Source organism: Phoca vitulina, unplaced genomic scaffold (assembly GCF_004348235.1).
Source record: "Phoca vitulina isolate PV1807 unplaced genomic scaffold, GSC_HSeal_1.0 scaffold30, whole genome shotgun sequence".
Lineage (NCBI taxonomy): Eukaryota > Metazoa > Chordata > Mammalia > Carnivora > Phocidae > Phoca > Phoca vitulina.
The window spans coordinates 22,473,203-22,486,083 of NW_022589733.1; the positions used below are offsets into that span (position 1 = coordinate 22,473,203).

General features: G+C 38.3%; 1 protein-coding gene across 2 annotated transcripts in view; it reads left to right on the top strand.

Annotated features, from left to right (window-relative positions):
* PHLPP2 (PH domain and leucine rich repeat protein phosphatase 2) overlaps positions 1–12,881 on the top strand; it is a 75,973-nt gene that overhangs the window by 19,628 nt on the left and 43,464 nt on the right. For both annotated transcript variants that reach the window (XM_032424175.1, XM_032424176.1), the window contains exon 3: positions 1,713–1,846. In XM_032424175.1, the coding sequence (XP_032280066.1) occupies positions 1,713–1,846 (134 nt within the window). The remainder of the gene's footprint in view (positions 1–1,712; positions 1,847–12,881) is intronic.

Here is a 12,881-nt window from a genome sequence, read left to right on the forward strand (position 1 = left end):
CCTGCTGAGCAGGGAGCCTGACTCCCAGGACCCTGAGATCATGACCTGAGCCAAAGGCAGGTGTTTAACCAACTGAGCCACCCAGGCGCCCCTCTTCAAGACCTTTTGAGCACACACATGCTTTCCTATACTTGTTTCTTGGTTGTTGTTTCAGATGGGGGAAATATTCTATTTCTATTCTAATTAAAATTTGACTCCTGTCCTAAGAATTTTTTTTGAATAATAGTCATCAGTATGTTACTGAACACTACTATATATGAGATGTTTTGCTAAACACTTTACTTACTGTATAATATCTTATAAGTAAATAAATTTAATAACAACTCTGTGAGTTGGGTACTACTGTTATTCCCATTATACTGAAGAGGAATTTAAGACAGGTTGAATAATTTGTCCAAGGGCATGCAGCTGACAAGTGGCAGAACTGAGACTCAGACCCAGGCAGTCTGACTTTTGGAGCCTGTGCTCTTAGTGACTGTATTTATAACTGTTTACTTTCTGATAAAACAATTGTAAAAGGGCTGTCTTGTGTTATTACTGATGTAGCCCTTTCTATCAAAATATGCATGGAAGATTTTTGTTTTTAAAATATTTTTAATATTTAAATATTTTAAGTGTTTTACGTCTATATGATTTAAAATGTGTAGTGTCCCCAGAGGCCACAAATAATTACTAGATATTCTGACTTTAATTTAGCTTTCATTTGGGACCTTATGGTAGAATGATTTCTGGGGAGTTATTCACTCCTAATTTTTATGCAAGAATCATCTCTGAAGCCAGTAGAAATACGTAGTACCTGAGACACAGTAGACAAATTCAAAGACTGCATCTCTGATTATGTGGGCAGCTTATATGAAATCACTTATGGCCAAGTGTAATCTATTATATTTCATAATTTCACTGCTTGTAAGTTTGGGCCAGAGGTTCTCAAAGCACCCTGTGGAGGTCCCTGAGAATCTTTGAAGAAGTACATGAGGTCACAAGTATTTCATGATAATAGTAAGATATTAATTTTCTTTTTTACTCTCAGTCTCTCAGAAGTTATAGTGGAGTTTTCTAGAGGCTACATACCATGTTACACAACAGACTGAATGTGGAAGCAGATCTGAGAATCTCGCCATCCTACATTAAAATTGCCATTCTCCTCACTAAATTTGTATGATTTTGGAAAATATATTTTTCAAAAACTATTATTTACATTATCATATAATGGGTTTATTGTTTTTAAAAAATGAACAAATATTTGGAAATTCTTTTTTTTTAAAGGATTATATTTGAGAGAGAGAGAGAGCATGAGCAGGAGGGAGGGGCAGAAGGAGAGGGAGAAGCAGACTCCTCGCTGAGCAGGGAGCCACGTGGGGCTGGTTCCCAGGACCCTGGGATCATGACCTGAGCCGAAGGCAGATGCTTAACCGACTGAGCCACCCACGCATCCCCATTATTTGGAAATTATTAGTTTGAGCTTCTCATTCAGTAAATACCAATAGATAGACCCCATGTAAACAAAAGCTCTTTGGGGGTCGTCAAAGACTAAAGAGGGGTCCTGAGACCAAAACCTCTGAGCACTTCCTGTTTAGATTAGTTGTATCATATGATAGTAAAGAAAATCTTGATAGAGAAGTAAAAATCTAGAACGTATTGAAAGATTTTAAAAATTAAATGAAGCATTTTTATTTCTTACTAAATACTTCTCTTTTGAATTGTGTAAGCAGGAGACTGGAACCTACTGAACGGCCTCTGCAGATTGTTTATGATTACTTATCCAGGCTGGGCTTTGATGACCCTGTGCGCATACAGGAAGAGGCAACAGATCCTGACCTTGGCTGTATGCTTCGATTTTATGGTGGTAAGAGTTTATCAGTGGCTTTGTGAATGTGTTTAACTACTTCACTAAGTTGATCATTTGTGCCTCTCCCTGTCTTCAGCTTTTTAAAAGTATTTTAGCAAATGGTGTTTTTAAGCCAGTTAACTAATGTGGTTAAAAAAACAACAAAAACAAGAAGGTGGGGTATAGTTAAGGGAAGACTTAAAAGTATTAGCCAAAATACATTCCCTTCTTTATTTTTGTTCTTCTTGTTTTTTTTTACTTACTAGAATCATTTTATCCCTTTGTCACAGAGTCTTGATCAAATCATGCTTTAAAGGATCAATTTTACTTTTCAGGTTCCTTATAAAAACCACGGAGTTCTGGATAGCTCAAGAATGTTGAGAGCTAGGTGGTCATTAATCATATATGACTTGACATTTGATGAATACATTTGTCAAATCTATATATTGTTAAATTTAGTGGGCTTGAAATCTAGGATTTTTTAACTTTCCCTTCTCTTTTGGTGCATTTTTTCCCCCCATCAACTGTTTTTCACCTGATCACTTCAATAATAAAATTAGACTTACTAAAACTAAATACTTTCTGAATATTGCTTTGCAAATATACATAGTCTACTAATACTATTACTGTTGAGTACTATTGATTGTTTACTGTGTGCTTTTATGCTTGTGAATTACCCAGTTTGTTACAACCACCTTATGCCATAGAACTATTATCTTATTTAGCAGATGAGAAAACTGAGACAGAGAAGTTAAGCAACTTGTTTAAGGTCATACAGCTAGTAAGTGAGAGAGCCATTTAATACCTAACAATTTTGAATTAATATGACCCACTTATCAAACAATTGAACTAAAACTAAATGATTAGTGTATGTAGGCAAAGTCATTTATTGAAATTCCCTGCTCTCATTCCTTAGATTATTGATTAAATTTCTGTATACTTCTTTTGTTGTTGTTTATTTATTTTTAAAGATTATTTATTTATTTATATGACAGAGGGAGACACAGCGAGAGAGGGAACACAAGCAGGGGGAGTGGGAGAGGGAGAAGGAGGCTTCCTGCTGAGCAGGGAGCCCGATGTGGGACTTGATCTCAGGACCCTGGGACCATGACCTGAGCCGAAGGCAGATGCTTAACGACTGAGCCACCCAGGCGCCCTGTTGTTTATTTTTAAGTAATCTCTACACCCAGTGTTGGGCTTGAACTTACCACCCGAGATCAAGAGCTCTTCTAACTGAGCCAGCCAGGCACCCCTCTGTATACCTCTTGATAGAACTCTTATGACACAGTGTCACAAGCCAGCTTCATTTAATGCACTTCACAAAAGATTTTATGTTTAATTTTTCATCATTACACTATTTTGTGACATGTTGTTCCTTAAAAGTGGGTTTTGTTTTATTTCCATTGATTTCTCTTCATTGCTAGTTCATGGAAGGAAAATAGTTGCTAGATTGAAATTAAATAGGAAAATCCATGGGGCGTCTGGGTCCAACTCTTGATTTCGGCTCACGCCATGATCTCAGGGTTGTGACATTGAGCCCTGTGTCGGGTTCCACGCTAGGCATGGAGCCTGCCTAGGATTCTCTCTCTCCCTCTCCCTCTGCCCACCACCCCCCCTTAAAAAAAAAAATTAAATAGGCACATCCTTTAAGATTAATTTGAGGAGCATTGTCCATTTAAACCTATAAAACTTGGGTTAAAAAAAGAGCAACTTGGAGCAGTAACATGCTCCTTTTGTGAGTGTGGTTGAAAATGAGTTCTTCATTATATGTTTTATTCTAAGGTGAAAGTTGAGCCTTAAAGTGCCAGTGAGCTCATTTTGAACCACTGAGATTGCATTTGCACTCAGTTGTATATTGCACAACTGTTGGCCCTGATACATTAATCTTTTGCACCACCTGATAAACATGATAGTATGCCCAGGATCTTCATATACTCGTAAGAAGATATTTCTAGTAGAGTCTAAAAGAGTACTAGTTTGTAGTTCTTACTGTGTTTTTGAGGGGAGGAGGTCTTGAACAGAGAACATTTCCAAAAATGGGCTCTATTAATTTAGAGAAGCTAGTATAATTTGAGTGAGAAAATTATGTTTGGGAAAGAGGTTTTTAAAGCTAATTATTTTTGAAACTAGATGGTATGTATATATAGCACCAAAAACAAAAGTAAAAAAAAATATCAGTGTATTAATTATCTATTGTCTATGTAATGAATTACCTCAAAACTTAGTATATGGGAGCGCCTGGGTGGCTCAGTTGGTTAAGTGTCTGACTCTTGGTTTTGGCTCAGGTCATGATCTCAGGGGTTGTGAGACTGAGCCCTGCATCAGGCTCCATGCTCAGTGTGGAGTCTGCTTGAGATTCTCTTCCTCTCCCTCTGCTCCTACCCCCACCCATGCGCTCTTTCCCTCTTTCTCTAAAATAAATAAATAAAATCTTTTTTTTTTTTTTTTAAATAATTTATTTATTTGACAGAGAGACAGCGAGAGGGAACACAAGCAGGGGGAGTGGGAGAGGGAGAAGCAGGCTTCCCGCCGAGCAGAGAGCCCGATGTGGGGCTTGATCCCAGGACCCTGGGATCACGACCTGAGCCGAAGGCAGATGCTTAACGACTGAGCCACCCAGGCGCCCCAAATAAATAAAATCTTAAAAAAAGAACAACTTAGTAACTTATGGGGTGCCTGGCTGGCTCAGTTGGTACAACACGCAGCTCACGTTGGGTGTAGAGATTACTAAAAAACCTAAATAAACTTAAAAACAAACTGTGTGACCTAAAATAATAATAAATATTTATTGTATAGTTTGTGTGGGTCAGAGATCTAGGAGTAATTTAGTTGGATGGTTCTGGTTTGGCTTGCATGAGATTGTATTCAGTCTGTTGGTTGAAGGTGTAGTCATACAAAGGCTTGACTGAGGCTGAAAGAATCAACTTCTAGCATGGCTGATTCAGATGGCTCTTGGTAGGTCTCAGTTCCTCACCAGCTTTTGACAGAGATCTCAGTTCTTCACTTTATAGACCTCTTTTTAAGGCTGCCTGAGTGTCTTCATGACATGGCTACTAGCTTCTGTCAGTGATGAGACATACGGACGGGCATGTGTACGTGCTCATGCGCGCGCGCGCGCGCACACACACACACACACACACACACACGCCTCAGTGTTTTTATGACCTAGCCTCAAAGTCACCTACATTTTCACCACTTTCTGTTTAGTAGAAGTGAGCCACCATATACAGCCTACCCTATGGAGAGGGAAATTAGGCCCCACCTTTTGGAGAGAGAACTATCAAAGAATTTGTGGACATATCTTAAAACCATCACAAAAAGTATGCTTCCCTTTCACCTTTCTCCTCCTCATCTCTGTTCCTGAATCCAGAAGACAACCACTGTTACCAGAAGGAAAAATATCTGTGAAATATTCTCTTAGAAGCAAATTGCTTAGTAATCAGTTTAAATATTTTATATGTAGAGTCTTTGGTAAGTTAGCTTAGTTAGAATATAGTGTTAATGAGGCCAGGGTCATAAAGGCCTAAGTTCAAACCAGTTAATGTTGCTGTGCTTGCTGGATCTCAAAGATACCCTGTGCACCAAGCAGCCATCATGCAAATGTTCATTACCAGTGTTGCTGGAGAAGGAGTTCTGGGGGAAAAGTGAGTTAGTGGAATGACTGGCTCAGGGCAAATTCATGATAAAAGCTGTGGAAACATAATTGACTAAAGATGATTAGGTAGCATGATCAATCACAGAGATTAAGAGAGCACATTAATGAACTCTTTATTTGTGTATGAGGAAAAGGAGGAGTCTAGAAGGTGTGATTTACTAGTGAAGTTGTAATTCTGGGGCTCTATGGCTCAGGTAGCATAAGTCTCAGCCTGAGCATTTCTTTCTGTACCATATTCTTTTTTTTTTGTTTTTAAGATTTATTTATTTATTTGGGAGAAAGAAAGAAAGCATGAGCCAGGGAAAGGGCAGAGGGGGAGAGAGAATCCTCAAGCAAACTCCCCACTGAGCACGGAGCACAGCGCAGGGCTCCATCCCAGGACCCTGAGATCATGACCTGAGGCGAAATCAAGAGCTGGATGTCAACTGACTGAGCCACCCAGGCGCCCCTCTACCATATTCTGTGCACACATTGTTTAAGACAGTTTTTTCCAAAGAGCATAAGCAAAACAAATGAAGCCAGGTACAAAAGGATCACATAGTAAGTTTCCATTCATTTAAAGTTCAAAACCAGGCAAAATTCAGCCATATTGTTTAGAGATGTGTGGCAGTATTACTATCTGTCCATCAAAATCTGTTCTTTCCTTCCATAATAATAGAGTTATAGTTGGTGCATGACTGCCCAGGTACACGTCATTTCCCAGCCTTTTTTGCGGTTAGGTTTGCACACATGTGACATAATTTTCTTCCCTGGTACGGAGTGGAATTGTTGTACCACTTCTGCACCTAGTTCTTTTTTTTTTTTTTTTTTTAAGATTTTATTTATTTATTTGTCAGAGAGGGAGAGCAGGCAGAGGGAGAAGCAGGCTCCCTGCTTAGGGATCGATGTGGGGCTCGATCCCAGGACCCAGGAATCATGACCCGAGCTGAAGGCAGATGCTTAACCGACTGAGCCATCCCGGTGTCCCTCTGCACCTGGTTAGTGCCCTTGTCTTCTTCCGTGGGCTCGGAGCTGTATTGGAAGTCATGTGTTGAAAATGGCAGAGCTGCCATCAGCCTGAGTTTCTTGATAGTGTTGACCTCTGGAAACCCACAGTGTCTACCCTAACAGAAAATTAAATTTCTGTTGTGTTTGAGCCATTATGTTCTTTTCGTTGCAGTAGTTTAACCGGCTATAGCTGATCTAGGATGCATACATAAGTGGCAAAAATATAAAGAAAGCAAGGAAATGATTATTATAAAAGTCAGGAGAGTGGCTGATCTCTAGGGTGGAGGGACAAGGACATGATTCCTACAAATACGATTTTTGAGTCAATACCTGTATATATTTTTTAAATTTTGACAAAATATTCCTAAATTGCACAGACGATACCGATGTATGCTTTCATCAATAGCATTTGAGAATGCTCATTTCCTTGTACCTTTGCTGACATCAGGTATTATTGTTAAAGTTAATCTTTGTCCCGGAGCACCTGGGTGACTCAGTTGGTTAAGTGTCTGCCTTTGGATCAGATCATGATCCCAGGGTCCTGGGATCCACCCCTATGTTGGGCTCTCTGCTCAGCAGGGAGCTGGCTTCTTCCTCTCCCTCTGCCTGCCACTCCCCCTGCTTGTGCTCTCTCTCTCTCTGTCAAATAAATAAAATCTTAAAAAGTTAATCTTTGTCCCGATTTTCAAAAAATACTTTCATGTTAATTTGCCTATTTTAAACTTTATTGTTAAACTGTAGGAGTAATATATTTAAAAACATTCCAGGGTGCCTGGGTTCCTAAGTTGGTTAAGTGTCTGACTCTTGGTTTCAGCTCAAGTCATGGGCTCATGGGTCCTGAGATGGAACCCCAAGTCAGGCTCCATGCTTAGCAGGGAGTCTGCTTGAGATTCTCTCCCTGTGCCTTCCCCCCACTTGCACGCATGCTCTCTCTCTCTCTCAAATATTTAAAAAAAAAAATCCCCAAAAAAACTATTCCACCACCCTTATACAATTACATTTATGATTGTGCATGTCTTAGTCATATTTTATATGCATATTTCACATTTGTAATCATTGTGTCCATATATTTTTCCTTTGTAAAAAATTCAGTTTTAATTACACAGTAAGATGTGGATACAGTCTCATTATCTATAGTATTTCAGTCTCTTATAATCACCTCCCAGGTCTATTCACTGCTATCAACTTGGTGTATATCTGTTCAGAATTTTCTAACTTATATTCATATCTAATATGTATTTGTAGAAATATATTTTATTTATATAAATAGTATTATTTATTGTGGTCTTCATGCTTTTTCACTTAACCATATGTTTTGGAGATCTTTCCTTAGCTATCTTCTATATGCATTCCTCTAAGTTGCATAGTATTGAATATCATGTGTGTATTATAATTTATGTAACCATTTCGCTAGTGATAGACATTTACAGTATTTCCAGTTTTGACTATTGCAAACAGCATCATAGTAAAATTTCCTCTTTGTGCCCCTGTGTTTCCTCAGAGTAGATCTCTAAAAACGAAATTAATGAGTTGTAGAATATTTGCATTTAAAATATTAATACTACTGCAGAATAAATATATATCCCATCAGTATATTAAAGTACCTCTTTGCCCACAATTTCATTTTTTAATATTATTAGCATTTGAAATTTTTACTAATCTGATAAATAAAATGATGGTTTCCTTGTTTTTTTAAAAAATTTTTAATTGTTATGTTAATCACCATACATTGCATCATTAGTGTTTGATGTAGTGTTCCATGATTCATTGTTTGTGCATAACACCCAGTGCTCCATGCAGAACGTGCCCTCTTTAATACGATGGTTTCCTTGTTTTAATTTTTGTTTCCCTGAGTACTAGTATGGTTGAATATTGCTTCATATTTTCATTGGATTTTTAGATTTCTTCTTCTTTGAATAACCCATTGATATTTCTGTGCACATTTTTGTCTTTTTTTCATGTTGATATTACTAAAGGACTTGTGTATATATTCTAAGTGTACATCCTTTGCATACTATATTTGTAACAAAATTTTTTCTCAGCCTGTAACTTGTCCTTAAATTTTATTGTTTTTTATTGTGCAGAAGTTTTATTTAGTCAGATTTGATGAGTCTTTTCCTTTAATGCATTTATATTCCTTATCCTAGGTCATAAAGGTATTCTGTATTTTCAGTACTTCTATATTTTTAAAATATGCATAAGATAGGGATCTAACTTTACTTTTTCTCTATAGGTAGATAGCCTTCTGTCCCAACAACATTTATGGAATAGATCATCCTTTTCCTACTGATTTGAAATATCATCATTATTATTCTTAAGTTCTTATACGGTCAGTGTTCTATTTTTGGACTCCATCCTGTTACATTGACCAGTTGACCAATTTGTCTCGTGACGTATATGACATATTTTGATAGCTGGTAGGGAAATACCTTATCACTGTTCTTTGAAAAATCAGGGAGACCTCTGGAATCAGAGAAGCCTTTGTGAAGAAGCAGTATTTGAGTTGGTTCTCTAAAAATTGACAGAATTTCATTAAGCAGAAAGGAAAAGGAGGACACGGGATGGGAGATTAGACCCTTCAGTGTCTGTTCTGTGAATCACAGATAATTTGAGTCCAGATTGTTCTGGGCGTCGAGGGCAGTATCAAGAGTTTAGTCTTCATTTGGCAGATCACAGCGGGAAGTGAGAGGATCCAAGTGAGCCAGAGAAGGTGAATCTGGCACCAGTGTGGATAATAATTCAGATGTGAATTAATAGGGGTCTGGAGTGGAGAATGGGAAGGAATTATTCATATCAGAGACATTTTGAAGGGATAATTGGTAAGAGTTGATGGCTGATTGAAAAGGGAGTTGAGGAAGAGAACCTGAGAGTTGAAGCTGACACTGAGATTTTAAGCTGGGGTTACATACAGGAGAATGTCAGGACTTGAGTTGGGAGAAGGAGCTGGTTCATGGGGATGGTGATGACTTGGTTTTGGGAATGTTTCTTATTAAGTGGTGGTGAGATGTCTGACAGGTAGTTGAAAATGTGGAACTAGAGCTTAGGACATACAGATCTGGGAGTAGAGTACATGGGGATGTTAAAGCTGTGGAAGTTGTTACGATACCTTGAAAAGAATTCTTATATGTAGGGAAAGGGGGCTTAAGGCAGGCAGAATTTTCATTATAATAACGAGCTGTGTTTTATACCCTTCCTCTATGCCGAGCGCTTGCTCAAGTGCTGAGCACTCTGTATACCTTGTCTCATGTAATCCTTACAACCCTCTAGATAGATGTTATTATTCCCAAGAGGCTGTAATATGCCCCAGTCAAATAGCAGAGCCAGGAAGCAGATAAATCTGTCTGCTTCTAAATATCATCCTTTTAACTTCTAACTTACTCCACCATTTAGTTGTTGGAGAGAGAGTTTAGAGAAGTATGAGGAATCCATAAAATGAGAACATCTAATCCAACTTCTTGGTCTAAAACTCAGGAAACTAAGGCCTGAAGATGTAAGAAGATTTGTTTGGGATCATGAAACCAGATGGTGGAATTACCTTAGCCACCACTGCTTTGCCAAGTTTTCTAGTGAAATACGTCAAATAGAAGTTTTTGTGTTGTATGAGAGCCTATTGCAAGTTTGAAATTTGTTGTGAGGTTTCCTATTTTGTTCTTTAAATGTAAGTAAATATTTAATTTTCACCTCCTTACATATCAGCCAGTATTTATTGGTTTAACTTTTTATTTGGAACTAACTTTAGATTTTCAGAGCAGTTGGAAGGATAGTACAGAGAGCTCCTGCACACCCTTCATGCTGTCATTTGAATTGTTGTTCTGGTATAAATAGTGCTTCCATTTTCTCTGGCTTCTCTCAAGACTTTGTCTTTAATTTTCAGCACTTTGGTTATATAGTATCTGGGCTAGAATTTCATTGGGTTTATCCTGTTTGGGGTTCACTGAACTTCTTGAATTCATAAATTTGTATCTTTCACTTGAGGAGTTTTCCCCTATTTCTTCAAATCATTTTTCAACATTGTGCTGTTTCTTCTCTTCCTTTGGCTCTATCTCTTAGTTCAGTTTTCAGAATTTTTGGCCTGCTGCTTGGGGTCACATCCACATTTGTAAACCTCAAGGGTGAGCCCAGGAGTTCGTAGACAGCTCTAGAGAGGTCATTTTTCCAGAGCTCCTTCCTCTTTGCGATTTCTTGGGGCTTTACTTAACCTGCCCTGTTGGGCACTTCCCGCAAGGGCATCCACACTGCAAGGCTCCCAGTGGGAGGGGGAGACCAAAAATTCAACGGGTTTTCACCCCGCTCTCTTGGGATTGCAGATCTTCCAATCAGAGAAGGAAGTCACACCCCTCAGAGTTTTAGGTGCCTGTGTCCCCACTCCTGGGGGCTAGAACTTAAGAAAATGAAGAAAAGAGGGGGAGAAATGAGGAATTTCTCCCACTCTCTCTGAGTGTTAGGAGACCCCTTTTCTACTCCTGAAGCTAGAACTTGAGGGCTTTTCCTAGAGCTCTCTGTCCACACCAGTGCTTGCCTCTGGATCTTGGGCTTTCTCAAGTCCTGGGCTGGGAGATGTCACAAGAGGAAACAGTGAGAAACTTGCCACGGCTTGGGTGGTATTTCAGATTGTGTTCTTCTTCCCTAATCTGCCTGCTACTGTTTACTTTTCAGCATCCTTGTATAGCTGCTCCATGCATTCTGTCCAGGTCTTATAGGTGCATTTAGTGGGAGAGACAAGGTGGAGTGCGCTTTCTCCATCTTACTCAGAACCAGAACCTTAATGGTGTGTTTTGATTACTTCATTTTAATATAGTCCAATTGAACAGTCTAAATTTACCTTTTCTAGAAGCTCTATTGTTTTGTCTTTCAATTTATATTCAGTCCGTATGAGTCTTTTTGTCTGTCATTGTGAGCTCATGGGCTTGTATATATTTGTTTTGGCTCATTACAGCCGTTATTCTTTTTGTTGCTCCGTTTGTCCCATCTCAGCTAGTGGGAGCTCTTTACATTGGCTTCTGTCCTTCCATCGTGACCCCAGGAGTTTTTGATAGCATTCTGGATTTTCCATTAAGTTCTGGCACAACAAGATGTCCTAAGCTCATCTTTTCATTGTCTGACTCAGACCAGGAATAGACCCTTTTTCTAAGGACTCCTGGTTCATTTTAATGAAAGATAGTATTTAAAGATTTCATTCTGGGCAGTAGAGGAACTCATTGCTACAGGGTTGCCCTTGATTGTTTTTTTAGCAACTTTTTTAAATTATAAAAACATTCCATTTTCTTTATAGAACATTTGGATGTATAAATATAAGGAAATTAAAATCATCCCTAATTTTCCACTTAGAACCTTGGCTTTTGAGATTGTAAAACTATTTTTTAGTTAGAACCGTTACACTTTCTGAATAGTTAGTAGAACTTTCTCATTCTCGTTTTTTTGTTTTTTGTTTTTTAAGTAGTCTCTACACCCAGCGTGGAGCCCAATGTGGGGCTTGAACTCACGACCCTGAGATCAAGACTTGAGCTGAGATCAATAGTTGGACACTCAACCGACTGAGCCACCCAGGCGCCCCTAATTCTTTTTTTTTTTTTGTATCACTTTAAGAAGATCAGAGACTGGATGTCTAGCAAACACTCCAAAATTAATAAAACAGCATGTTATTTCATATATAACTTATCCAAAACACAGTTGAATGTTCCCTTCTGAGAGTGGTGGTGGATAGATTTAGGAGTTTTCTCTGTAATAAAATACAAAGAAATAAGGCCAAGAAAGAAGAGACTCAGAGAATTACATATCAATTGATATAACATCTCTTTCATGTAAACTTTTAAAAAGACTGAGGCAGTTTGAAAACATGATAACTATTATGAAGTCCCATTTTTAGATAATTTAGCAAACTTTGTAGTAGGCGATACTGTTAACCAGGGTGGGGAATATAGAAGCCATTGGCATGTTTGGAGAGAACAATGAGATTAAAAAAATAACAGTTTTATTGAGATATAATTCATATCCCATAACATTCACCCTTTAAAAGTGTGCAATTCAGTGCTTTCTAGTATGTGCAGAGAGTTATGCAGCCACCACCACAGTCTAATTTTAGAATATTTTCATCACCATAAAAAAGACCCCATATCCATTAACATCATTCTCCATTCCACACTCCTGCAGCACCTGGCAACCACAAATCTACTTTCTGTCTTTATGGATTTGCTTATTCTGAACAATTCATGTAAGTGGAATCATATACATGTGGCTTTTTGTGGCTGGCTTCTTATACTTGGCATAATGTTTTCAAGGCTCATCCAGGTTATAGTAGGTATCAGTACTTCATTTCTTTTTGTGGCCAAACAGTGTTCCATTGTATAGATAATGCCACCTTTTGCTTATGCATTCCTCGGTTGATGGGCATTTTGGTTGTTTCTACTTTTT